The 27,876-nt window shown below is 33.3% G+C and overlaps 2 protein-coding genes across 2 annotated transcripts in view; one reads left to right on the top strand and one right to left on the bottom strand.

The window, feature by feature from the left end:
- The window catches only part of LOC140444211 (uncharacterized), a 30,476-nt gene extending 8,411 nt beyond the window's left edge, over nt 1-22,065 (bottom strand). The window contains exons 1-14 of the mRNA XM_072535950.1: nt 21,713-22,065; nt 20,699-20,819; nt 19,593-19,640; nt 19,362-19,525; nt 17,760-18,309; nt 17,596-17,703; nt 15,714-16,156; nt 15,435-15,629; nt 14,824-15,051; nt 13,396-13,900; nt 12,920-13,118; nt 12,670-12,844; nt 11,441-11,601; nt 3,535-3,646 (exon numbers count right to left, since the gene is read on the bottom strand). Of these exons, the coding sequence (XP_072392051.1) occupies nt 3,535-3,646; nt 11,441-11,601; nt 12,670-12,844; nt 12,920-13,118; nt 13,396-13,900; nt 14,824-15,051; nt 15,435-15,629; nt 15,714-16,156; nt 17,596-17,703; nt 17,760-18,309; nt 19,362-19,525; nt 19,593-19,640; nt 20,699-20,819; nt 21,713-21,818 (3,115 nt within the window). The 5' untranslated portion in view covers nt 21,819-22,065. The remainder of the gene's footprint in view (nt 1-3,534; nt 3,647-11,440; nt 11,602-12,669; nt 12,845-12,919; nt 13,119-13,395; nt 13,901-14,823; nt 15,052-15,434; nt 15,630-15,713; nt 16,157-17,595; nt 17,704-17,759; nt 18,310-19,361; nt 19,526-19,592; nt 19,641-20,698; nt 20,820-21,712) is intronic.
- A 766-nt stretch (nt 22,066-22,831) lies between these two features.
- On the top strand, nt 22,832-24,170 carry Prosbeta7 (proteasome subunit beta type-4). The gene is made up of 4 exons (XM_072533900.1): nt 22,832-23,042; nt 23,098-23,304; nt 23,395-23,530; nt 23,776-24,170. Exons 1-4 carry the CDS (start codon nt 22,933-22,935, stop codon nt 24,076-24,078), a joined length of 756 nt encoding a protein of 251 aa, XP_072390001.1. The 5' UTR covers nt 22,832-22,932; the 3' UTR covers nt 24,079-24,170.
- Nucleotides 24,171-27,876: the final 3,706 nt, after the last annotated feature.

Raw genomic sequence — 27,876 nt, 5'->3', positions numbered from 1 at the left:
AAAACAATTATATTCAAGGTGTAATTTGACAGTATTTATATATATATATATATATATATATATATATATATATATAAGGTTCTTGAACTCCTAAGTGGAGCATAGAGCTTCAGTGAAAACGCGCCATCGGGTTCTATTTTGCGCTAAGGCCTTCACCTCATTCCAAGACTTTCCTTGGCCTCTTATCTCGTCCATGATGGATCTTCTCCAAGTTTGTACTGGGCGACCTCTTTTTCTTTTCCCTTGGGATTCCACTCTAGGGCAGTCTTTGCGATACTGCAACTATTTTTTCGGAGTGTGTGACCGATCCAACCCCACTTTCTGGACTTAATTTCATTTTGTACCCTCTTTTGTTCGGTCAGGTGTAGCAGATCGTCGTTTCTGATGGTGTTAGGCCAGAATATACGAACAATTCTTCGTAGACATTTGTTAACAAAGACCTGCAGTTTGTCTGTGAGGGTGTTTGTCACTTTCCAGGTTTCACATCCGTAGAGTAGAACAGACATGACATTTGATCGAAATATTCGGATCTTTGTCCTTGTAGTATACTCGCCAGATCTCCAAACAGGGTTGAGCGTGCTGAAAGCTTGTTGAGCTTATCGTATCCTCATGCGAATAGCGTCTTCTGTACCTCCGTTTTCTGTTATGACACTTCCAAGATACGTAAAGTTTTCCTAAATAGACAGTAATACGTAAACCTTTGACCTAATAGACAGATATCGTCCGCGTATTCTAGATCGCTTAGGCATGTGGTTAACGTCCATTGTATCCCCTCTTGTGTCGGAGTCTAGTTTGGAGAGAACATAGTCTATAGCTATGTTAAAAAGAAACGGAGAAAGCACGCATCCCTGTCTAACTCCAGTAAGTACGTTGAATTCGTGACTGTTGATCCCATTGTGTGTCACGCTGCATTTCGCATCAGTATATAGTGACTTTATAATAGAAATTATTTTTTGCGGGATGTTTCTTAGCTCTAAAATTTTCCATAGAGCAGCGTGAGACAAGCTATCAAAGGCACGTTCAAAATCAACAAAAACCATGTATAGGGGTGTGTTCCATTCAACCGATTGTTCCATTATTACCCTCACAGTATTAATGTGGTCTATGCAGGAGGATTCTGGCCTAAAGCCTGCTTGATTAGCTCGAAACTCAACCTTGTTTGTTATTCTTTTCAGTATGATGGTCGCAAATATTTTATTTATGACAGTAAGCAAGGTTATTCCTCTCCAATTTTTGCACAGTGTGAGGTTGCCTTTTTTTGGAAGCTTGATAATGTTACCTTTTTTCCAGCCCGCTGGAATGTGGTTTGTTTCCCACACCTCTCGGATTATGGGGAGCAAAAGTTCAGCAGTAAGACAGTATTTTTAAGACTCTAATTTTATGACACTAAAGTCAGTCAAATAAAATATAAAAAACAAAAAACATTACTTCTGCCTGTAGCATAAATAATGTCCTTATAACTATCGAATATTTCATATATAGAAATTATTTGATACGCCCCTGTCTATGTATAAAAATTCCTTGACTTTGAAGTGTGTGAAGTGTTTTGCGACACATCCAAGAAATTTGTATTATTTATATTTGATCATCATCATCACGTAGCGCTACAACCCTGGGTGGGTCTTGGCTGACTGTCCAACTTTTTTCCAATTTGTTCGGTCTTCCATCAACCTAGAGTCAAATGGAATGTTCATTTTCCGGAGATCTGCTTGGATGTTATCTCTCCATCGCATTCTGGGACGTCCGAGTGGTCTTTTGCCTGTGGGAATCTCTTCCCATACCAGTTTTACCAGTCTATATTTGATAACATTTACGTTTTAATTAAATAATTCCTATAATTTTGAAAGCCCAGCACTCTTAAGGTCCATAATCGAATAAAATGCGTCATTAAAAAGAGTTCCGATTGGCTAGCAGCGAAAACTGGACGGGGGTTGAGAAAGGTCGAATAAATCAGAGACGAAGAAAAACAGAGAAAGAAGATTTAGATAGCTTTCGGCGTGTAGTCTTCAAAGCCGGCAATTTTTTAAGTTGAGAGGTGAATTTGGGCTCAAGATGCTATTTGGCAGTTTTTGTTGAGTTAATCACCGATTGTTTGTGCTGTGCCCTATGTGAGGGATTGGTAAGACGGCGTTTCCAACCATTTGAGAGGTCCACATGGTTTTAAGAAGAAATTGAGTGGCCGAGTTTTCAAGATTGCAGTTAGTTGTCATCCAAGATAATCCGAAGCCCAAATCAGTGTTCTACCTCCAGGGAGCTTGTCCATTTTGTGTTCCATGGTCACCCCAGACTATTTGTCAGGTTTTTGACAGTGTTTTTGATTCAATTCCAATCCCAAAATCTTTCTAAAAGGAAATACACCAGCCAGTGATACCAGGTACTTATTATTAACTTTGATAAAATAAAGGCAGATATCGAGCACAGTTTTATTAATTAAATCTTGCCCAAGTACTTTCGATTCCTAGAGCATCTTCAGGGCATTTCGTCAATTTTGGGCTATTACTTTAGGCTAAGTTAATTAAATACATTTTATTGGATACCTTAAAAAATACAAAATGATCATTAATATGATAATTTTGCTGCATGTCAATGATTAAATTATAAATTACTAGAATATCTATCATCACAAACTGGCAACGATATTGTCGGTTTATCGCATTCACAGTTCTAAGAATTTACTGTCTATATTTTTAAAACTTTAGTATAGTGAACCCCCCGTCTCAGCCGTTAGTAAAAACAGTCACCTGGTCAGTTTTTTTTACTATTTTCAGAGTTTTAAAAATGACCAAAGACAGAGATCTTTGGAGGAAGACAATACACGACGTCACGATAACCACTACACTCTCTCCGGGGGGTCAGGATTGAAGAGAGAGAAGAAAGTCATGTAAAAATAACGGTCTGGTCCCCTGTGCTATGAATGAACCTTAGAATTTTCTTATTTTTTAAATTTTATTTAATTTTACTTAATTTTATTTAATTGTTATTAAATTTTACGTAATTCGGTTCAACTTGATTTAACTTTATTTACCTTTATTTAATTTTATTTAATCTTATTTAGTTTTTATTTTATTTTATTTTGGTAAAGCGTTGACGTTTTTTAAACGTCATTTTACTTTTATAGTAAGTATATGTTTATCTTACTCAATGACACATAATAAATATAATATATTATACGTCATTGATCTTACCTTACAATCACAGTAACCTACGTCTTTAGCAATTTTGCGAAAAATTTATTACTGTGAAGTAGTAAAATTTATGGTTAACAATATTTATATCGTCAATTTGTAGAATGAATTAGCAATACATCAACCGTATCCTTTTAAGAACAAAATATGATTGAAATGTCAAATGTTGGTAGTTCAGGTTTCTTTCCTAGGTGGCGTTGTTACCTTACTGGACAAACGATGTGACTTGTCATCATAGCCTTTTATATAGATACATATGTATATAAAATTCTTGAGATAAACCGTAATTTACAGTAATTATTAAACATAATAATTAAAAATAAAGCACTTTTCGATAGAAAATACTTACCCAGTGAACTTAAGACTGTAAAACATAAGAAAAAAGCGTTGCACTTCTCTAAAACACTCGCCAATAGTATATACTTGCCCATGTGACTTATATATCCGTGGTCCACTAATATCTAAAACAATTTACAATTAGAAAGCCTTGCCTAAATGGTCGATATTGAAGTCTAAATGAGAAAAGGCGAGTTTAAAGTTGGATAATTGTTCGAATTACAGAGAACAGTGCAATTTATTATTTTTTTCCCCAGATCTGGGGAAATTTGTGACAGTTGTCATTTATCACAAGATCTGGGGAAATTTTTTATTACAATATTTAACTTCTCTGGAAAAGCCTTTTTACATTGTTAAATGCGCAACGCACAATGCGTAACACAAAATAACGAATTTCAATTCTAAGATTACACGGAAAGCACGATTGTTCGGAATTCTGTTTGGATCACATATTTTTTCCACTAACTCTTCTGATAGTGGCCTTAATTTAGTTTTTCGTCTCAAAATAGTTCGCTGAACTATTCAAAATTGAATTGATGATCATATAAAATAAAATAAGGAATGAAATCTAGACAAGAAATTAATGAACACGCCAATTAAATAGAAAATTGCCATGATAACGGTTTAGATGATAATTTTTTATGTACACTCAGATGCAAAAAAACGCAACGGAGAAAATTTTGGTCAAATTAAAAGTATTTTTTTTTATTTTTGACCATATTTTGATGATTTTTTTAGCACACTGTGTAAAAATTTATAAAGTTTAATTTAGTATAGTGAGTTTTTTAATAAAATGTTGTATTTGACTTATTAGGCGGGGTTATCGAAAGGTGGTTTTTTATCCTAACTTTGAAACATCCTGTGGAATAATTCCGTTTGCGGATTTTCGTAAAACCTTGTTTTTCGGTTGTAACCATGTCTTCTAAGTATTATGTTTTTTGTTTCATGTGAACATATTGATTGTTTCGTTTTTAGGAACGAAATGACTTTGCCACCCTCAATTTACGACTTTTCCTATTATTACCAACGAAAAAAAGTAACTAATATAGAGGTGTTACAAAGAATGAAGAAAGAATGTGAAGTCATAAAAAGGGAGTGAAAATTAGAAAGATTTAATATGTGGGTCATATAATGAGGGGCGAGAAGTACGTATTACTTAGGTTAATTATACAAGAGAAGAGAAACCCAGGACGACGCAAAATATCCTGGCTAAGAAATTTGAGGGAGTGGTTCGGTTGCAGCTCATTAGAATTATTCAGAAGCAAGGCCAATAAAAAATTAAAATAGCGATGATGATTTCTAACCTCCGATAGGAGAAGGAACCTGAAGAAGTAATACGACGATGGGGGCTTTGATGACTGATAACGAAGGAATGTCATATCGATATCCCAGAAGCACCGTATTTAAATAATGATTAAAAGCAAGACATGATCTTAGTTTTAATGAAGAATGATAGCAATAACAAAACAAAAAAAAACGTAACTTAACCTAAGTATGCAAATAACAAACAAAAACTACTAAAATATAACTTAATACTTTGTATTGCCTCCCCTGGCTTCTATAACTGCCTGTACACGTCGGCTCATGCTATCTATGAGCATCATCTTGCTGGATGTTTTGCCATTCCTCTTCTAGAAGTTCGTTAATTGAGGCTGGTGCGACTTCGCAATCTCTAATATTTCTACCAAGCAAGTCCCAAGCGTGCTCTATTGGGTTCAGATCTGGTGAACACGCTGGCCAGCTCATTTTATTAATACCAACTTCCTCTAAATATTCCGTGACACAAATTGCAGATTGGGGTCACGCCTTATCTTGCATTAATAGAAAATCATAGCCAATATGAGAAAAGGATACTACGTGATTTGCTAAAATTTCTTCAATATACCGGTGTGCAGTCAACAATCCCTCAATATTTATTTATTTATCGTATGGCAATTACAACACATTTAGAACAAATCGATGGTGTAGCGCACAAATGTTGTAAGTGCAATCTGTAGGAAAAATGAGTTAAGTATCACGTAAGTATATTTGAAGCTATAGAATTATTATGCACAAAGGTGGTAGATTAAATCCATAAATTTAATACCTCTAGCGCCATCTGCCATTCAGTATAAGTACTTTACACTTAAAATCTGTATGCGCACTTGTTGTAAAATCACCTACCACATTTGTGCATGTATTTCTTTGACGGTTTATCCAACAAATGGTGTACCTACCACTTTACACGTGTTAATTTTGAGGTTATACAATATTGTTTACTTGAGTTACAAAAGTATTTTGTGCTTGCTCCTGATTTTCTGTAATAAAATGACTTCCAGGGTGGCAAAAATAGTAGAATTGGCATTAATGCAAAGGAAAACTGGTATGTTATTTATAAGACATGTTTAATTTTAAAAGTAAAAGTTTTGTTTTCTAGATTCTAGTATAATTGATCATCAAAAGGAAAGTTCCACAAGTACGTCTGAGATTATTCTATCCACGGAAAGTATATCAAGTAAGTAATATTATATCAAGTAATTGTAGAGAAAACCTCATAAATAATATGAAATAAATTTAAAAAATGGTTAATTTAGGTAACTAATAGTCCCTATTTTATACATTTGTAATTTTTGTTTGTAGATGTGAGCAGATTACAAAGTGAGCTTCCTAGCACATCCGGGACTGCAAAAATGTTTTCGGATGCATCAAACAATGACAGTGAAAGTGAAAGAGACCCTTTTGAAAATTCTAGTGAGTCATTCGTACCTTCAGATTTAGAATTAAGCTCAGATGAGGACCAGATAATGGAAGAGCCCCTTGAACAACACCGGGAAGAGCTCGCACAACAAAACAATAAAACAAAGAAGAGAAAACAAGGTAATAAGTTTTTATGGAAAAGGTCCATTGTGAAAAGAAATAGGCTTAGTGGAAAGAAATATATAAACAGGAGTGGAAAAACAGTTGAAGAAAAGAAGCCTTTGCCCGTTAACTGCACCAAATGTAGGTATAAATGTGAAAAAAATATTACTGAAGAACTAAGAATAATTATTTGTCGCGAATACTGGGAAATGGGCGACTATGATAAGCAAAAATTACACCTGAGTTCATTAGTGACCGATGTTCCAATAAAAAGAAGAAAACAACAAGTAGAACAGTCAAGACGTAAAACTTCAAGGATTTTTTATTTAAAAAACTTCGAAGGCTTGAGAATTCGAGTGTGTTTAAATTTTTTTTGTAAAACATTTAATATTTCCCATCGGGTAATTGAAACATGTATGAAAAATGTGGGTAATACTCATACCTACACTGGATTTGATAAAAGAAAAGGTAAAAGACCTCATAATGTTACAAAGGAACAAGATGTATTGCTTGTCAAGGAACACATTGATAGTTTTCCACGTGTGGAATCACACTATTGCCGGCGAGATTCAACGAAACAGTATTTGTCTTCAGATTTAAATTTATCCCAAATGTACAGATTATACATTGGCTTCTGTGAAAATCGAAACGTGACCAAGGTTTCTAAATTTGTTTATCAGAAGATATTCCACAAATATGACCCAGCATTGGATTTTTTCATTCCGAAAAAGGACCAGTGTTTTAAGTGTAATGCTTATAATACTGCTAAAGACAAGGAGCCATTAAAAGAGGAATTTGACAGTCACAAAAAGAGAGAAAAGGATGCAATGCAGATGAAATCTGAAGATAAGGAAAGAGCCGCTAGAGAAAAAGGACAAACTTTTAGAGCCGCAACATTTGATTTACAAGCAATTTTGTCAGTGCCATTTGCGGGAGACAATCAAATATTTTATAAGTTAAAGCTAAATGTATATAATTTTACAATTTTTGATGCGTCAGATGCAACAGGTCATTGTTATGTATGGGACGAAACACATGGGAAAAAAGGCAGTACAGAAATAGGAACGTGTCTCCTTAAATACTTGTATAGCTTATCGGAAACTGTGACGCATGTTTCTACATTCAGTGATACATGTGGAGGCCAGAACAGGAATAAGTATGTGTCAGCCGCATTGCTTTATGCAGTAAATACAATTAAACATTTGGAAGTTTTCGATTTAAAATTTATGGAGACAGGGCACTCCTATTTGGAAGCTGATTCGATGCACGCCACAATCGAAAGAGCAAGAAAGCATAAAAAAATCTATTCTACAAGAGAGTGGTCTGTGCTAATTTCAGCTGCAAGAGTAAAACCTAAACCATACTGTGTACATAATTTAAATTTCAACGATTTTTATGATCTACAGAAACTTGCTGACCTTATGACTCCTAACAATACTTTAAATACAGATAAAGAAAAGGTTCAGTGGCTAAAAATTAAATGGATTCGTTTTGAGAAAAAAGATCCTTTTTTAATTAAATATAAATACAATTTGTATGATGATACTTTTTTAACCATAGATGTTTCTGATACAAGGAAACTAAGAGGAAGGTCACAAACTTGGGAGTCATTAGCACTAACCCAAAAATATTTTCACAGATTGCCGGTATCCCAAAAAAAGAAGAAAGATCTCTTATCTCTTTTAAATTGTGGTATTATTCCACAAGATTACGCTCATTTTATTAATGATATTCCTGTTACTAATGAAACATTATTACCGGACGACAACGAATAGTTTTTTTTTAATATGCAAATTTTGTTTTAATTCTTTTTTTAACACATTTTGTTATTTCATTTAAAGAAAAATGTTAAGATTAATTGTTTGTTGTTATTTGAATCAAAACCTGTGTTTTATCATCTGTTCGCCGTAACATAATTTGAACCAGTTTCCCAAGTAATGGTTATGCACAAAGGTGGTAAGTAACAAAGTATTTAATAAAAATATTACAAGTCATTTTTTTTTAAATGTTATTAATTAAACTTATATTTGATTGTCTTTTGACGTTATTGAAGGTAATTTGTAATTTTCTTAGGAATTCGTGATTTAATAGAAAGGTTTAAACTTCAAACCGATTTTTCTCAAAACAGTAACTTTAGCACTTACAACATTTGTGTGCTACACCATCGAAATACACAAACACTAGTAATGTAGGTATTTGACAAACTTTAAATAGTTACAAACAAACATCAAGTGTATTTATATAATCAATTGACTCTGAAGTTGCAAACAGGAAGTCTTCAGGGCTACCATTGTAGGATCTTGAGGGACACTCTTGAATAATGTGGTCGATGGTTTGGTTCTCCCCACAGTCACATTGAGGAGACGGGTTCTTTCCCCATTTATGTAGCATGTATGCACATCTGCCATGTCTGGTTCGGATCCTATTTAGAGTGGACCATGTTTTGCGTGAAAGATCAAAACCTGGTGGCTTGTGGGTAATGCAGGGCATGTTATTTTGCCATTCGTTCCATTCTTGGGACCATGCATTCGTGATGTTGAACTCCTCATGTATCATTCTTGCCGTTTTCATTGGTGGTTTTCTAGAACGGAGACGGGTATTTCGTGCATCCTCGGTATCTTGGTGGATCGGCAGGTTTATATTGTTCATGATCTTTTTGTATTCACGTGTAAGTGTGTCGACTCGTCGTAAATGTGGAGGTGGGATGTGACTTAATACTGGAAGCCATTGGGTGGTAGTTGATTTAATTGTACCAGCTATCATCCTCATAGTGCTGTGTAGCTGATTGTCGACCTTTTTTACGTGTGGACTGTGTAGCCAGACTGGAGCACAATATTCAGCGGTCGAGAAAACAAGGGCTAAGGCAGTAGAGCGGAGAGTGGAAGCCTATGCTCCCCAGGTGGTACCGCAGAGCTTCTGTATAATGTTATTTCTTGTACTCAACTTTTGGGCAGTTTTTGTTAAATGCTCTTTAAATGATAGCGTTCTGTCTAGTGTTACGCCCAGGTACTTCGGTGTTTTGTTGTGGGTAAGTGTGGTATTTTCAAACCGTATGTTGAGTTCCTTTAGAGCAAGTTTATTGTTCAGGTGAAAGCAACTAACTTCTGTTTTGGATGCATTTGGTTGAAGTCGCCACTTGCGAAAATATTTGCCCAATGTATATAAGTCTGCCGTCAGAACTTCTTCAGACGTTTCTAGTATTCTGCATCGTGTAGCGAGGGCCCAGTCATCGGTGTATCCGAACTTTGTTGACTGTGTTTCCGGCATATCTGCTAGGTATAAGCTAAATAGTAGTGGAGAGAGCACTGACCCCTGTGGTAGGCCATTCTTAAGTTTCTTTGGTAGGCTGATATCTGTGCCCATCACTACTTGAAACATTCGATCGTTGAGCATGCTATCTATTAGGCGTGCTATTGGTTTACAGGGGATTGCACGGAGAATTTTGTATATAAGGCCCTCTCTCCATACTGTATCGTAAGCTGCCGAGAGATCAATAAATGCTGCTGAAGTTTTAAGTCTTCTTTGGAAACCCGCTTCGATGTAGGTGGTGAGTGACATTACCTGGTCTGCACAGCTTCGTTCTGGTCGAAAACCCGCTTTTTCGACTGGGATCGCCTGGAACAGTTCTGTACTGATTCTATTATATATAAGCCTCTCTAATAGTTTGTAGATGGCAGAGAGAAGCGCAATTGGTCTGTAGTTTTTTAGGTTGTCGGCGGGTTTGCCTGGCTTTAGTATGGCTATTATCTTACAGCGCTTTAGTTCTTGTGGAATATTTCCAGTTACCATGATGTCTGTGAAAAATCAAGCAAGCCAAACTTTTGTAAACTTGCCACAATTTATTGGGAATTCAGGGTGAATATTATCAAATCCTGGTGCCTTTGCGGGCTTAACGTCTTTAAGAGCCTTTGATATGTCTTCGCTGGTGAAGGGGAGGGAATGCTCCGTTTTTGTGGCTACGTGTTTTAAAGTTTTAAGTTCTCTCTTTACGAAAATGGTGTGTGCTTTATCCTTTGGTGCCCTGGATGTTTTTACTATATGTGATGCTACGGCATCTGGCTTTACGGCTGCCTCTCGGCGTTTCGTACGGACACCACTCCCTAATTTTCTCAGTAATGACCATGCCTGTCTGCTTGATTTCTGGAAGTTTAGACTTTGAACTGTTTCGGTCCACTTTTGGCTTCTAGCGGCGTCAATCCCTCAATAAATCAATCAATCCCTCAATAAATACCAATTCAGTGCTCGGGATATTCCTGCCCATACTATCACCGAACCCCCTCCATGGCTAACACGGGGACTGAAAACGCACTCCGCAAATCTCTCTCCAGTTCGACGCCATACTCGTTCTCTCCCATCTAATGAGTGAAGACAGTATCTCGATTTATCCGTAAAAAGAACAATACTCGATTGTCCTAAATTCCAATGTAAATATTCCCTGGAAAATTGTAGTTTAGTAACTCTGTGCCGTGGAAGTAATTTGGGCCCAGTTGCTGGTCTGCAACTTTGCAAACCAAATTCATGTAATCTTCGAAGAACTCTAAATACACTTACATTATTGCCTCGAACCTCTTGAAGCTGATCTCTTGCCACCTCGTCGTATTACAAAATAACTCCAAAATAATCTTAATTAAAAAGGTCCTAAATTGTGGGTGGCAAATTCATTTGACTCTAAAAAATGAACAAAGGCATATTTTGAGACATAAAACAAAAAACACAACGCTTAGGAGACATGGTTGCAACCGAAAAATAAGGTATTACGAAAATTTGCAAACGGAATTATTCCACAGGATGTTTCAAAGTTAATAATAATAAAACCACGTTTTAATTAACCCCGTACTTTAACCGTAATTAAATATAAAATTTTATTAAAAAATTGACTATACCAAATTAAAATTTATAAATTTGTATACAGTGTGCTAAAAAAATCGTCAAATTAGGGCTAAAAATAAAAAAATTTAAATACTTTGAATTTGACCAAAATTTTCTCTGTTGCGTTTTTTTGCATCTGAGTATATATAGCTTTTATAAAGGTTTTTTTAAATAGGAGTTTAAAAAAAAGTTTAAATATAATTGATACAAACCTTTGACGTCAACATGCTATCCCAATCCAAAAATGTTTCTATTATTTTTTTAGCAGTGTCGTGCTCATTCCGTTCATCTAAGAGTATGATCAGATTAAAAGCAATCACTTCTAGGACTCCTTTGAGAACGCGGTTTTTATTATAAGACGGTTGAACAATTTCTAAAAAATAAACGTAAAATTGTTGTAAAATAAAAATTGATCGAAATGTTACATCAGTAATTTCGTAGCAGAATCTGACTGACGTAATGAGGCTGTAGGACGTAACGCTTTTTTTCTTTATGTTAATTTAACACGAGTCTCAAATTTTAAAACAATTGTCATGTATTTTGTTGAGACATTTGGGACGATTCTCGATTTCAATGACTTCATACGTTCGATCTCAATTTTTTTTAACCTAAATTTATATCGATAATTATAACAGCAGAACTTGCGTAGGAACCAAATGTAGGGCCAAGTGTAGGCAAAAATGTGTATGCAGATGATCCCCAGAATGCAAATCACGACGAGTTCACTGCAGAAAGAGAACCAAACATTCTAAAGTCAGAGGTAGAAAAAGCAATCAAAAAGTTAAAAAATAGAAAATCTCCTGGCGCAGACCAGATCATCGCAGAAGTTTTAAAAGAGACTGGAGATGTTGGAGTAAATTTTATGCATATGATCTGCAAAAAGATTTAGGAAACCTGAGACTGGCCCAACGACTGGACAACATCCACTTTCATCCCTATATCCAAAAAAGGAACTCCGCTACAGAACGGTAACCCTAATATCATATGCAAGAGTAGAGTTGAAGGAAAGAAGATCTCCAAGCCGTTGGGTAGATCAAACAAAAATATTGATTAACCAAGGGTTACATGAAGCCGAACAACTAGCCCAGGACAGGGAAGGATGGAGGGAAATCGTGAAAAAACTGCAAAAGCCTGATGGTGTCACTACATCCCAAAACGGAGTAGGACTGAGGAGGAGGAGTAGGCAAAAGTTACTATAATGTAATAATTCTCGGACTACATTTCTATTAATATCTTCACAGCAGTTACTATGCAGGATCCAAACACTAACGTTTGTGCTTATAACTGAAAATATGAGAACTTTTAAATACATACCAAGAGTCTCTACTAAACTGAAGAGATGATCATCAAGCTAACGACTGTGTCTTAATAAATAATTGTGGAAAAAAATGTACAAATGATATCTAAAACCAATTACCATTAGCGTATATTTTTTACTTACTTATTTGCTCTATCATCTTTAAAAAATTCGAGTAGTCCCTTTCGAATTCCATAATACACTGAAATAGAAAGGCTTCTATCGCCGAAAGAATTGCGTCTTGTTTCAAATATTCCAAGAACTCTTCTGCATTCAAGAACTTTATGCATTTATAAAGATTTAAGTGATCCAACGAGCGCTGCGACAAAAAAAAACGTTAAATCGATAGATGTGAGATTCGTCGTGGAAAAACTTCCATTACAAATCAACTTACCTGTGTTACGGATGCAGGTAGCAAATCGTGCAGTGACGTCGAAGAAGTTAAGGAGAGCGGATTTTTAAACTGGAATTCTCCGACGATATGACTTATTGGAAATACGCATATGGTTTCCGCTTGTATTTGATCGATAAACGATTTTTGTCTTGATTCAGTGCTATAAGTTGATGACTTTGCCTTATATACTGCATTAGGCCTGGAATTAGAATAATATAAATAAATATTTTTCGCAGTTTTTGTCGTGTTACATCATAAGTACATTCATTTTAAATTCAAGTAGTTGTAATTTATTATTAGTTAGACAATAAATAAATTTGGATATTTTTAATATTTTTAAAAGAATTACAAAGAACAAAAATATCGAGAACTCGTTAAAAAAATCCGGTTCGAAGGACCAAAGTAAAAAATTCGTATGTAAAAGAAAGAAAATTAAAAATTTACTCAAATTACTCTATACAACGTTAAGTACTTACCGAGAAGTGGCAAAAGATGTAGATGGAGCATAACGATCTATTGTCTCAACTTGATTATCTGTAGCAATCATTTCGTTCGATCTAGAACGCTTAGTTGGGCGCTTGGCATACGGCATGTAACTTTCATTGACGCTTTCGTCTGATCTAGAACGTACAAGATCACGTGGATTGTCACTTCCGATTCCATTACACGCATTTCCTCCAGAGTTAACAGATGTCTGGATATTACTGCCCTTTTTGAATTTTTCTGGGTATAGTGACTTTTTTATGATAGTTATCAATTGAGTAGATACTTTAGAGAGATCCGTCAACTTGTTTTCAATAATTTCCTCGTATATGTTACGCCATGTTACTAGGTCGAGGGGTAAATCTGACCCAAAACGCATTAATAATCTAGTGGCAGATTCTGGGGAGATGTAATTGCTTATGTGGATCAGTTTTCTAAGCATATGCCAACTTTGAGACCCATTATGTTGTGCTGAAAGTGCATCAATGAGGGCTTCAACTGAAAAAAATACAATGTTACTTTCTATTGCGATTATTAGTTCCTCTAAATGCTATTCAAATACCACCTACTATGTCCTAAACATGTTTTTATTAATTGGGGACATAAGTGAAACGTTCAAACATTAAAACAACTTTAAGTCTTCAGGTACTTCGCATCACCTATCCGTCTTTAAGTACTCTCAAAATCACTCAAACTTTTTTAAGTACCTCACTTTATCTATCGACTTTCTTTATAGATACTTTCCAAGAAATTCATTGGTAAGTCTTTGGGCCATTTCTGAATCAGCCCTATATATCTAGGTACTTCTCCAACCACGAATACATCACCAGGTACTTCCAAAACCATTTGAACGTCCCTGAGTACTTTCCAAATCAGCTATACAATTCTAGATACTTCCTAAACCACGAATATGTCACTATAATAGGTACTTCCAAAATTAGCAATATATGCTTATGTACCACGAAAATCTTTATAGATGTACTTTCCAAATCGGTTATACAAGTTTAGGTACTTCCTAAATCACGTGTACCTATGTCCTTACGTACTTTTAAAATTGCCTGAATTATTTATATGTCACTATGTTCTAAAGTACCTGACTATTATACTCGAGTGTTGTGATAACACTAAACAAATTTAGATTTTTAAGTTAAGTTGTGCTCTTCTATGTGAATAAAAGTGCACAATAAATAAAATGCTAAAAAATATGTCCAAAAGTTCTTTAACCTTCTGTACAAAAATATACAATTATATAAAACAAATAGTCAAACAAAGTCACCAAATGGACGAAGAAGTATTGGCAGACCGAGAAAAAGATGGTGCGACAATTTAAACAATTTAGGAGGCTAATATTGAAGAAGAAACAGGCTTTAAAGCCTATATACAAGAAGGAAGAAGAAGATATAAAACAAATACAAACTTACCTAAGACCGGGTAGTGCTTGAAATCCACTCGACATGCTATCTTATCGAAAGTTTCTACGGTAATAGAAAAATTTTGGAGAGCTGCGATGACATGTCTTATTGCTTTCGGAAAGTCAAGTTTGTACTGCAACGTAATAATATCGAAAATACAATTGATCAACTGCTCCTCTAGATTTAAGCCAACAAAAAGGTCTATAAAACATTTATAAGCAGCTTCAAATAACAAGGCTAAAAATAAAAAAAAAGTATTACATCGAAAATCATTCAATTCTCTATAGGTATCTTTTATCACTGCTATATCTCCATGTACTTCCCACACCCCTAATCCGCTTTTAATTACGTCCAAAATAAGTCATACGATCTTGAGTTATCTTGCGAGTACCTCGAAAGTCTCTAGGTACTTCCAAAATTGGTAGACGTCAATAGACAGGTCCAAAATAACTAGTACTCTTCTAGGTACTTTCCAAATTAGCTGTACTGAAAATATACGAATCACGAATACCTAAGTACTAATAAGAATAAGTATACGTAAAAATAAAAGTGTATTACATATCTAGAGTACTATCAGCTACTACTACTAAAAATTTCAAAAACAACTACATAATACTTACGGAATTTTTTACTAAATTCGTAGGCTTCAACCAACTTTTCCAATTCCTTTATTTTTCGGCATTTCGAAATGAATAACTCGGCTGATAAACGATGAGACTTGTTACATTTTTTTTTGCTGCAGAGACCATTGAAGAAAATGTCGAAACATAAACCAAAGTAAACCTTTGGGACCTCGTTGAAGGTAAAATTTGAGCCTACAAAAATATTAATGTATCCAAAAAATCCATTTAAAGATTGTAATAGCAAAAATTGTAACAGGGAGTCATAAAAATACTTACGAAGCAGTTTTGTTGGTTCTGGCATATTTTCCTGTCGCAATTCCGAATTGCGAGAACCATTTAGCAGGTTTTCCTGTCGCAATTCCAAATTTCGAGAACTATTTGACAGATTTTCCTGTCGCAAATTGCGAGAACTGTTTGGCAGGTTTTCCTGTCGCAACTCCAAATTGCGGGAACTGTTTGGCAGGTTTTTCTGTCGCAATTCCGAATTGCGAGAACGTTTTAGAAGGTTTTCTTCTCGGTTTTCGTCATTGTAGGGATCACTTACCATATTATATCGGGCCGGTTCAAAATTACGAGTGCCTCGTGGCTTTTCGAGAAGACCAGAATTTATTTGAACTGATGCAGTGGGGCGTCTTTCTCCTTCCAAGGCGCTAGTGCGCGAAAAATGAGATGGAGGTGCATCACCATCTTCATCATCAGAAAATCCAGATAACGTTGATCTAATAAACAAAAGTACGGAATCTATAATTTTTTAAGTTAAACTTTTTGCTATCATAAATAGTATTGAACTTTATATCCAATTATACAGGGTGTAATAAAAATGTAGCTAATAAATTAAACCACATATTCTGCTGGAAAAATAGATTCATTAGATCTAAGTTACTTTACATGCTTGACTTTGGAAGTACCTAGAGATATTTGATTGATTTTGAAAGCACCTATAGATGTACGGGGGATTTAAAAATTGCATAGAACTATATGAGTCATTTTACTCAGATTTTGGGAAATTCCTAATAATGAACAGCTGTTGCAAAGTAGCTAGAAGAATATGAGTGATTTTGAAAATATCTAGAGAAGTTTGATTGATTTTGAAAATATTTGATGACGTAAAAATGATTTTAAAACATTCAGAAATGTACAAAGAATTTGTGAAATACATACAAATGTATGAGTGATACTCACATTAATTTAAATTTTTAGAAGCACAGAACACTTAAAAAGGAACATTCCAAAATTCCAAATAAGAAAACGTTCAATTTTGGCAACCCTTTGGTAAAGAAATGGTTAACAAATGCTACCGATGACACTCGGTAATTTGGATTCCTTCGACGTAATGTGACGTCAACATATATCGTTCTCACTCTTACACACGTAACGAAGGTACTTCTGTCTCTAGCACATTGATTTTCCTATTTTGGTAGTCATATCCGCTTTGTCACACTACTTTTGTTCAATATGATCTTCGAATGGAGTCAAAAGTGAACTAACGCACGTTCGACCCAAAAGTAGTTTTAAGGTCAACGCTTGGACAGGAATTATGAGCAATACCTTAAGAAAACGTAATGAAAGAGGTAAATATCGCTAACAGCAAAATATGTGTTTTTTACAAGATGTAACACGAGCACATTATAATAACGAAATCCAGGAATATCTTTACGGGCAGTATCTTATACGTTCGATTAAAAAGGGCTCTAATTCGCTTATTTTTTGGCCACCTAGAAGTCCAGACTTTAACCCTAATGACTTTTGTTCGTGGTTCTATGGGAGAGAACGTGTACTTCGCAAAAAATTATGAACAAAGAACAACTGAGGAATATAATCATGAAGATCCACATCGGTTTTGTTACAAGCGTCTGTTTTCCTCTTCTTAAAACGGTGTCAAATATATATTCAAGAAAATATAAGCCATAATGAACATCTGTAAGATACACTATACATCGAATAATTTTTTACCTTTACATGTGGTTTAATTTATAGCCTGCGCTTTTTCATCCTGTATAATTGATGAAAGACACATGCCACAAGAAAAATGGTTTAGAACAATAAAACAATACTGTCAAACTTATCCAAATCTTATTCTAACATAGTATAACCTACCCTAGAAAAAATTTAACCTAAATGTTAAAAAAACATATTAAAATACAAACATTCTACTTACGCATATAATGAAATAGTATCATCCTCTGGTTTAGGTGGAGTAATAATTGGTTCCTTTTGCTTTTGTGGCACTGGTTTAGGTGGTAGCGGGCTTTTAAATACAAAATTACTACAAACCGAAAAAAAAATGAGTACATTATTCGAAAAAATCCACCTTATACTTACTCTGTCACTTTCTGATGAAACTGATTGGAACTTTTAACGTCAAAAACGTGGTCATCTTCAGCGACGTCTGGAGAAATATACCCTATATCCCTTAAAAACAATCGGATAGGCCTGAAATGGTTATAGGCAGTCCACTCTGTTACTGGTCTGTCGTAAATGTCAAAAGCCCACGGTGTGATTAACATCTGTTCCAAACAATTAGAATCATTAGAATCATCGTTTTCTTGATCTGAAAGTGTTTCCTGTTGAGTATTTATATCGCCATCATCTTCAAATTCACTATCGAGCATTTCTTCTTCGAACATTTCCGCATCTTCTGGTTGTCTTTCTGTCGGCACATCTTCATAATCGGATTCTTCTTTGGCGCTTTCTTCATCCGAAAAATCTGCTTCTAGACTCGAACATTTCGAATCATTTTCAGAATCAACTTCGTAATCGAGTATTTCATTATCTGGTAATACGTCTGGTTTAGTATTTGATCTAGCTGTTGAAATGGCTTGTTCTGTATGTAACCTATCTCCTGCAGCACGACTGTTATGCTCCCGTTTTTCTGGAAATGATAAAAGGGACTAAATGTTAGGTGAAGGACATTTGCTACTGTTTGTTAAGAATCTACGAAAAAAACGCAAATTAAACGCCTTCACAATCTTCAAAGTTACTTCAAACTAAAAATAAAATGCCTTCGTTTGCATGCCTATACGAATTGGAGTATGAAGCAAAGATATTCATAAATATCCATCAGTGTAATTGACACCGAAACTCTCTCTCCTCCCTGTCACTATATGTCAAAATTTGTCACTATCTATCAGTATGTCAAAATTTTTCACTATCTGTCAAAAGCTGTCAAAATCTGCCACTATCGTGTCAAAATCTATCACTATCTGTCAGTATCTGTCTCTCTCTATCTGTGTCTGCCACACAAAATGTGTTTCTATTTCTATATACATCTAGACATATTGTCTCTATGCAGTAAATATCTTTTCAAACAAAAGCCATGAAGAAAACGAATACAAGCAAGCCCTAACAGCACTGCCAAAAATGAGATGCCTAAACTTCATTCTAACAGATAAAACAGACTATTAAAAAATTATATTATATTAAAAAGAATATTATCTAAAAAATAGTATTTTTAAAAAAATTACAATGTGATAACATCCACATAATAGTTCATGGAAAGATAGCAGTAAATCCAAAAAACAACGAAAATGCTGTTAAAACACCAAGAAAATGGACCTACCCTAAAAACATTGTACTTTCAAAAATAAGTTGAAAAGAACATAAAATAGGTGCAATATTAATGCATAAAGGATGTCATAAAGATATTTTCTAAAAAAACTTTCTAAGAATCAAGTTTTAAATTATGTTGTAAAAGTGTATATAGTGACATCTTAAAAAAAGAACCCAGAACTTTGGTGGCAAATTTTTAACATCTAAAAACTACCAAAAGAATCATTATACAAAAATACAAAAGTAAATTACCAACATACACTAAATAAATAAAAAAATCTGTATAACTATCGCAAAAAAATAAACAGTAGACAGTAGTATTATTAAAAAATTTTAATAATATAGAAGTAGAAGAAAAACATAAAATTTACTTACGAGTTCCATTTACACCATTGCAAACGGGACTCGGTTCTGGTTCATCGCAATCTTCATATTCCATAAGGACAGGTGCATCTTTAGAAGGAACTACATAATCAAAATATTGGTTCATACTGCCTTCTTCACATTTATCAAGCTCCATAGAATACGGAATCATGCCCCTAAAAACAGTACATAAGTAAAAGATTGTAAAAAATAGAACAACTTATTAATTTCAAAAATACTTACTTGATAAGTACACCATTGGGGATGTCGAGTTCAGCTACAGGGGAGAATCTGAAAAGAAAAATAAAAAGATGTCACTCTGGGAGTTTTTCAGATCATTAAAATAACAATAGTCCAGTATCAAGAAGAACAACTGAAACAAAAGTATTGTAACAGGATATGCGATTCATAAAGTTAGCCAAAGAGTAACGGAAAATCTTACAGAAATAAAAGGATAAAAGATTAAATCTTTTTAGCAAAAGCTGCTATCGCTTTGTTGAATTAAATGGCCAAAAATATATGGCCTAGGAGGACAAATTCATTAAACTTCCTGTGCTCGATTCAGTATTAATAGTGTTATGACTCATTTCAGCAACCCTGCTTTATCAGACACTCAGGCTGATACAAATTCAAACTCTGAAAGTCCAATGAATGCCTTCTAAAACTTGACGACTGCAGTGGGTTTTAAAATAGATAGATTGATAAAAACGTCTATTTGTTTTCGCCACAACAAATGATGATAATTTCTGATAGGAACATTCTCTAGAAATATACACTGCCAGTTATTGAGAGTAAGTCTCAATGGGTCAACATACTTAGGAAGCTTCTTAATATCATAAGAGACATACTCATATTATATTGTATTTACTATAATTATTGTCAATTTTTTTGCAGCATTTTACATTCTTATTTCAAAAAAGTTGTACATATTTTTGTAAACTTATTGAAGTATTATATAGGTAAGCATTTATCATGAAAAACTCATTTTTTAACGAATGAGCACCATAATAACCAAATAATACCAATAAAACAAATAAAAGTTTGGTTTAACCCCCCAAAAAAGTGAACAAAAATTTACTTGCAACCTAGTTATTATATCTTAAATATAAAATAACTTCTTTTCATATTTTTTAAATGAATATGTCATAATTTACATCTAAAACTATATTAGAAAATTTTTGTTTATGTTCATTTGTGACTAATACTGATAATAATAATAAACAAGTTAACATGGAGTGCCTAATGACACCTTACTGTTCTTTTAAATTTGCAAAGAAGTGAAAGAACTCTTAACATCAGCCAGTACTTTTTTATATCATCTGAAAGACAGCCTAAAACACATCACTTACCTTTCTGAATTGTCACATTCAACTTCTGTGCGCTTGCATAATTTTTTACTAGGACGTAAGTAGTTATTATTTCTTTTAGATTCATTATCTGATTGTAAACTCCTACCTTCTGTAGTTTGACCTGAAATAATTCAACTAATAATGAGATACTCAATGAACTAGTGAAGACTGTATCAAAGAAAATGCTATATAGAAATGGAAATAACACAAATAGACAACAAATATGTTAGTGAAGACAGTATACATCACAAGATAAATTAACAACAACTAACAATAGAAAAAGAATAAGAATAAAGTCAATACTTCAATTAGAACTTAATCATTCATACTTATAGGTAGAATACAATGACATATCAGTTATAAGTATTAAAACAGCAGAAAATATCTAAAAAATATCTAATAAAGAAATTAGTTGATGCAGTTAAAAGGTGAACAAGGCATAAAAACAAAAAAAAACAGCCAAGTATAATTTGAAAACAAATGAGATAAGTATATAAAGTAGCAAAAAATAAATCAGGTAAGTATGTAGATGACACAAATCTTCACAATTGCAATGACTCCAAAATCCAAAAAAAAGTAACATTAAGTGTTGTAGAAGCATATAAATATCTATACAATTAACTAATAGGACAAAACAATACTAATACACAAACAGTATTTAAAGAAGTATGACAGCTTATTTAATGAATGGACTTCATCCATGAAAACCTGAAAAATAAATAAAATAGAATAAATATATAAAGTAAAAGTATATTACAAATAATAGTTCATTATCTGCTGCAGCTAAAATTTCCATGAAGAAAACAAATTAGGTAACAAAAGCATAAGAGTTTGATTAAATATTAACTGTAATTGTTAACACTAATGAAAATAAATGTGCCAAGAGTGGCTACCCTACACTAAAATAAGATACCACACTAAAAGATCTATTTTGTATTATTTAATAATTGCTGACTTTATATTTGCACATTTTTAAGATTTGCACATGAATATGGGTTATATACAAACACATACCTGTGTTGGAATTCTTGTGGGACCCAATAATAGATTTTGTAATTGTAAAATTAAATGCACTGTTATTTGGAAGTTTTCTGATCCCACTGATACTATTCTTTTCCATATTTTTACAAGCTTGTGGTTTTAAATTTAAAGAATATCTAAAAGAAGTTGATTTAACCAACTCTTAAATCGGTTAAAACCAAGTAAAGCCGGGTTTAAAAAGGTAGAAATATAACTCTACAATTAGTCCTTAAATTAAAAAAAACAACGGCTTTTCTAAAAACACACTTGAAAGCAAAATGGACGTTATTATTAAAGTTAAAGACATGGAAAACTTTTTCTTTTTAACAAACGGTGCAAATGTTAAAGATATTGGTATGAAGTTTGCAATAATCACGTAAATAAAGTATTCTTCTACCATTCATTTGTTTGGCCGTAGCTACCAGGGCTATCCGGCCATAATATGTGTATTTATACTGATTGTTCAAGAGCCGTACCTTCTGGGTTTAAGCGCATAGCTCCTGAACGTGCAAAAATAGTTAAAGGAAAAAACAAATTATATATTAATTGTTTAAAAGTTTAAAAAAAGAAAAAAGATATTGCAAAATAATACAAACAAAAAAATATTGAAGACTAGCCCACCACTAGCCGTTGTGTTTTGAACAGAGATCTGTAATCTCTCTTACCTATATCTGGTTTTGAATCAGAGATATTTTGAATAAAGCTTGCGCCAATTTGTCATAACCGCGTAATGGAAGAAACTATTGAAATCGATAACATTAGTGGTAACACTAGTGCATCAGAGAATATATTTTCATAAATAAAAAAACAAAGTGACCCTATGATGAACAAGAACAAAAATAATGAAAAGAAGAGTGACTCCTCCGCTTATGAGTCATGGTGTATAGTATAATTTCCAGTAGTTTATATTATGTATATAAATATAAGCTATTTATTTGATCGTTGGCCAAAGACTATATTATGACCTTACTGTTTTAAATTAATTACAAAATTAGTCTGTAGTACATTTATAAAACGTAAAACGTTACAATCTGTAAATTTGCAAAGATATACTGAACTGAATACATAATGACAGATTGACAGATAAAGGTTGGACTGACGTGTGACGCTTTTTCTACTGTCAAAGTCAAAACCGAAAACTTAAACAGTAAGTGTAAGTGTAAACTGTAAGTCATTGTTGAATTTGCTGAAGTTACAGTTGTTTTAAAAAGAAAATGTTTAATTCTGCTGCACCTCCTTTGTGGCATAATGGCCCCGTACCCGGAAACTTTTATAACTTTCCCGGCTCGCACACCAGCTATTCAAACCCTATAACACATACACAGTAAGTTAACCTAACATCGTTGATGATTTGCACTATTATGGGTAAAAATTTTTAGGTCTCCCGTTACAACATCAACTTCTGTATTAGCTATTACTTACGATAAAGGAGTACTGATGGCCGGAGATCTGGTTGCTTCATATGGATCTTTAGCTAGGTACAGAAATTGTCCAAGGGTTATTAAAGTCAATCAGAATATCATATTGGGAGCCGGCGGAGACTATGCTGATTTTCAATACGTGAAGAGTTTTATTGAGCAAAAAATGTAAGTATGACTCTGCTACTCATACAGGAATCTAGGAATTATATAAATATTATCTATATATATACAAGTTTTGATTATTTGTATTTTTAGAATTGATGAAGAATGCATTGATGATGGACTAAAAATGAAACCAAAATCATTGTACTGTTGGCTTACCAGAGTAATGTACCAACGGAGGAGTAAATTGGACCCATTTTGGAATAATTTGGTTATAGGAGGAATCCAGGTAAATTATAATCTTAATTATGAAACTCCCAATGATTTAAAATGTTCTAAATAAATATATAGCACCGCTGTAACTGGTAGTGAGGGGGAAACTATATAAAAGTATCAGGGTAACAATATTTGTTTTCTGGAAACAGGAGTTGTTCAGATTTTATGCCTAATTTCTAATTTTAAGAAGTATTTATTATAAATAAATTATTTTATCTCCTTTATTCAGTTTTTAAACCAAATAATGAACTTTTTTAGGATGGAGTCCCATTTCTAGGAACTGTAGATAAATTAGGAACTGCATATACAGACAAAGTTATCTGTACAGGTTATGGAGCGCACATAGCCTTGCCCCTTCTGAGAGACTCCTTAGATAAAAATGGGGCTCTTAACTTAGCTGATGCCAAGACTCTGATACACAAATGCATGGAAGTGTTGTTCTATAGAGATGCTAGAAGTTTTCCTAAATATCAGCTTGGTATTATTGATAAAGATGATGGTGTCAGTATTGAGGGTCCTATTTCAGTTGAAGAGAACTGGAATATTGCTCATATGACATAATTTTTCATAATTTTGATTATTTTGTATTGAAACTATATTATACATCCATGGAAGTCTGTGTTTAATAATAAATTTTTGATAAAACTATAAAATATTTTATTATCGTAGATATTAGATATTCTGGAATGTGTAAATGAATCAAATGACATTTACTGAGTATAGAGACATTATAAGGTATGTTTAGAATATAATTTCTCCAAACAATATACATTTTAATTTTTTATCTAAGAACTGAAATAATATCTGGCTCCCATTTTTGTTAATACACAAAATTCACAAAATCATCATGGCATGGAGTACTGTTGATAGATGAGACATGTTACCTGATACAAATAACCTAATTGTTATAAAAAAAAAATCGGTTGCCTGTAAAGTCGGTTTTATGGGCGAAGATTTTACGTGACAACGTCTTTTTCTCGGTAGAATATTTATTGATATGAATATTATTAAATTGCACAATAGGAACAAGGAATTGCCGCTATAAACTCAGTTTCTCAACTTTTGTGTCAATCTAACAATTAATCAATCAATCATAGTTTACGATAATGAAATATTAGTGTACAATTATTTACCTTTATTGTTGTAGTTGTTGTAAATGACGAATCTACTCACGAATTGAAGACAAATCTCACGATCTCACGATTAAGGTCTTACATCTTACGATTTTTAAATTTCAAGTGTTTCTAATAAAATGCATGGGAGGAAATCAGCTTTTTTTAGATTGTCACCTTGAAATATCCATAAATTGACTGTATTTTTGTATCAAAGTGGGCTACTCCAATTAACTCAATTAATATACACAAAATAATATAAACAAAGCTTAAAAGGTTCTTTATGCTTTGAAAGTGGTTTATAAACAACTGAATTGTAATGTATATTTTACCATAGACTAAATTTTGTGTAAAGAACAAACATTCAACAGACCTAATAGTAAAAACATATTGATTTAAGTGTGAATTTGAGATAATGTGCTGACAAAATGTTAAATCATAAGAAAACAAAATTATGTTTTTATGTATATTCATTATACTTAATACTCTTGGGTAAAATACCTCATATCATATATGTCTTTAGACACAGTTAATAATTTTCATTGAAGTTTAAACTATAAAGACTGTTTACAATCATTGCTCAATATTAAATGGATAAATCCATAGCAATATTATAAAAGAATATAGGTCCCTAGGTAATTTCCTAAAATTATATCTGATACTGGTGGTTCCCCCTAAAATAGGACACTGTAAGCACTCCACATTTTCACTACAGACACAGCTGACGATACTTTCAACGATTTTCAACTTTAGCGATTCAACGCGCCTAATTCTCTAGTGCCGCGCGCAGCGGACCGATCTTGTTTGAGTGGGAGAGAGACGCAAGGCATTCGCCGGTCCGGCGGGCCTCTCTCTCGTTCGGTGACTCACTGTAACAGACGTGAGCGGGCGTTACACTTTTTCTTAAATGACTCCGAGCCACAACCTAATTTAAGACGTTGTCACGTCAAAAAAGAGTAAAATTGTGTGTTTATTTTGTGATGAGGTGTAGCATAGATCACATGAATGTAAAGGTCAAATCTGGCAAAGGTTTCTATATTAGTGAAGTCTCTTTAGGGTTCAAGTCAGAGGAGGTTCCCAAGTCCCTTCATTTACAATCTGTCTGATCATTATGAGTAGCCAAAAACAGCCATTGTTTAAATTGATTACTACAGGATGCTTTTTCACTTCTTTATTTTGTAGTTTCCCTCATATTATCTTCAGTAGCTTTGTTTTCTTAGAAAGAAGAATTTAATGGAATGAGCATGAGCCAAAATAGCGTGGGGTATGATCAAGAAACTAAGCAGAGATTATATAGTACAAAACATGTAAGTAATGTTACTGTATACCAAATTATATTGATAAGTGGTAAAACTGAAGGCAAAGTCAAATTCAAAAATTAGTAAATATACTGACAGTATAGTCTTATATACTGACATAACTAGACTTCAGCAAATATGCAAATAAAAATGTAGAAAATATGCGCATAAATATGCACGTGTTTTCCCGAAAATATGCAAATATTTTACAAAATATGCATACAAATAAATAAAAAAATCGTAAAATAGTAACAATTTTATTTAAAAAAAAAGTGTACATAACTAAATATTTCCTACTATTCATTAAGATTTACATTTATTTTAAGTAACTACATCATTTTTAAGTATGAATAAACTTATTTAGAATTATGGTAACAATAAATGACCAAGTGGTGTTCAAAATTTTCTAACAAAAACTTGTGGCTTCTGTCTGAGTACATATATTTATATATGGAAAAACTTCGTTCAACATCAACTGATGTAACGGGAGCATTTTTCAAACTAACCAAAACATTTGGTTCTAAATTAATTGTTTCCGAAATATTTCCAGCTAGAACACTGACTACTTCAGAAAGAATATGGTAACCTTTATTTTTTTCCATAGTAGCTTCAAATTTTTTTAAAATATCTTTTCCAATATTACCTCTAACGTTCAGACAACATGACGCAAATTCTTTTATTAATGCTGTACTTTCGAACAATGACAGTTTTGGTGATTCTAACTGAGTAATTGTTTTTTGAACAAAACTAAAATTTGATTTTATAAATGAAAGTTCTTGTTGAAGCAAGTTACTCTGAAAAGTTTGTTTAGAATCCAAAAGAGATTGGGAACTTTCATCTGTTAACATATCAATTATGTTCTTTATTTTAACAAAATGATCTGCATAAAAATTAGCTGCTTCTAACCATGTTCCCCATGGCGTTAAAATAGGTTGTGGTGGAAGAGGAATGTTAGGTAGCATTTCTTTATAAAGTTGAATTCTTATAGGAGATTTAAGAAATACTTTTTTGACACTGGATATCATGGTATTTACTAGAGGAAACTTTTTTCGTATTTCCTCTGCAACTCTGTTTAATCCATGCGCTACACAAGTAACATGTATTAAATCTGGGAAAAATATTTTTAAATTTTGTCCTGCTTTCACCATATAAGGAGCAGCATCCGATAAAATAAGCAGTAATTTATTAGAAGGAATAGTTGTCGGAAGAGAAAAAGTTGCTAATGTTTCTTGTATAAAACGCGAAATTGTAAAGCATTTGTTTTCTCAAGTTGCTGGCATGAAATAAGATGAGATTTTGGTAAGGTATCTTCTTTAAGAACACCAATCAATAAATGAGCAATATACTTTCCTGAGGAATCAGTGGTTTCGTCTACAGATATGTAAAAATAATTATCTGCAATTTCTTCCTTAATATTAATTAACACCGACGAGTATAGCCCGTTCACATTATTTCTTCTTAGAGACCGATCACTTGGAACATTAAGTTTGCAATATTTTTTTAGAAACGAACTAAAATTTACATTTGCTAATTTTGAAAGCGGTATGTTTGCAGACACTAATGCGCGACACAAGTCTTCATTAAAAGTTTCTTGCTCATCTAATTTTTTTGAAGTAGATTGGAAACGTTTAGCCATTGAAGTTTGATGTTTTCCTCCTATTTTTCCTTTTTTTGCAATGTGTGAAGCAGTTCTCACATGTTGGTCTATTTGAAAATTCTTCTCACATGCTATCTATAAATAAAAATAAAAACCTTTATTTTAACCCAACCTTTAAAATATAAAAATATACAAGGTGTTTTTGGTTAATCAAATAACTGGTTTGAAAAAAAAAACACTCGCTAAGTGTTTTAAATGCAGTATTAATCCACAAATTAGTTTTTGATACTAACCATTAGTACATCATATAACTTATTTTAAAATTCAACAAAAGTTTTTTTTTGTTAATTCA

Source organism: Diabrotica undecimpunctata, chromosome 6 (assembly GCF_040954645.1).
Source record: "Diabrotica undecimpunctata isolate CICGRU chromosome 6, icDiaUnde3, whole genome shotgun sequence".
In the NCBI taxonomy this organism is placed as follows: Eukaryota; Metazoa; Arthropoda; class Insecta; order Coleoptera; family Chrysomelidae; genus Diabrotica; species Diabrotica undecimpunctata.
Note: the sequence above shows the minus strand (reverse complement) of the source record. Positions and strands in the feature narration are given on the sequence as shown.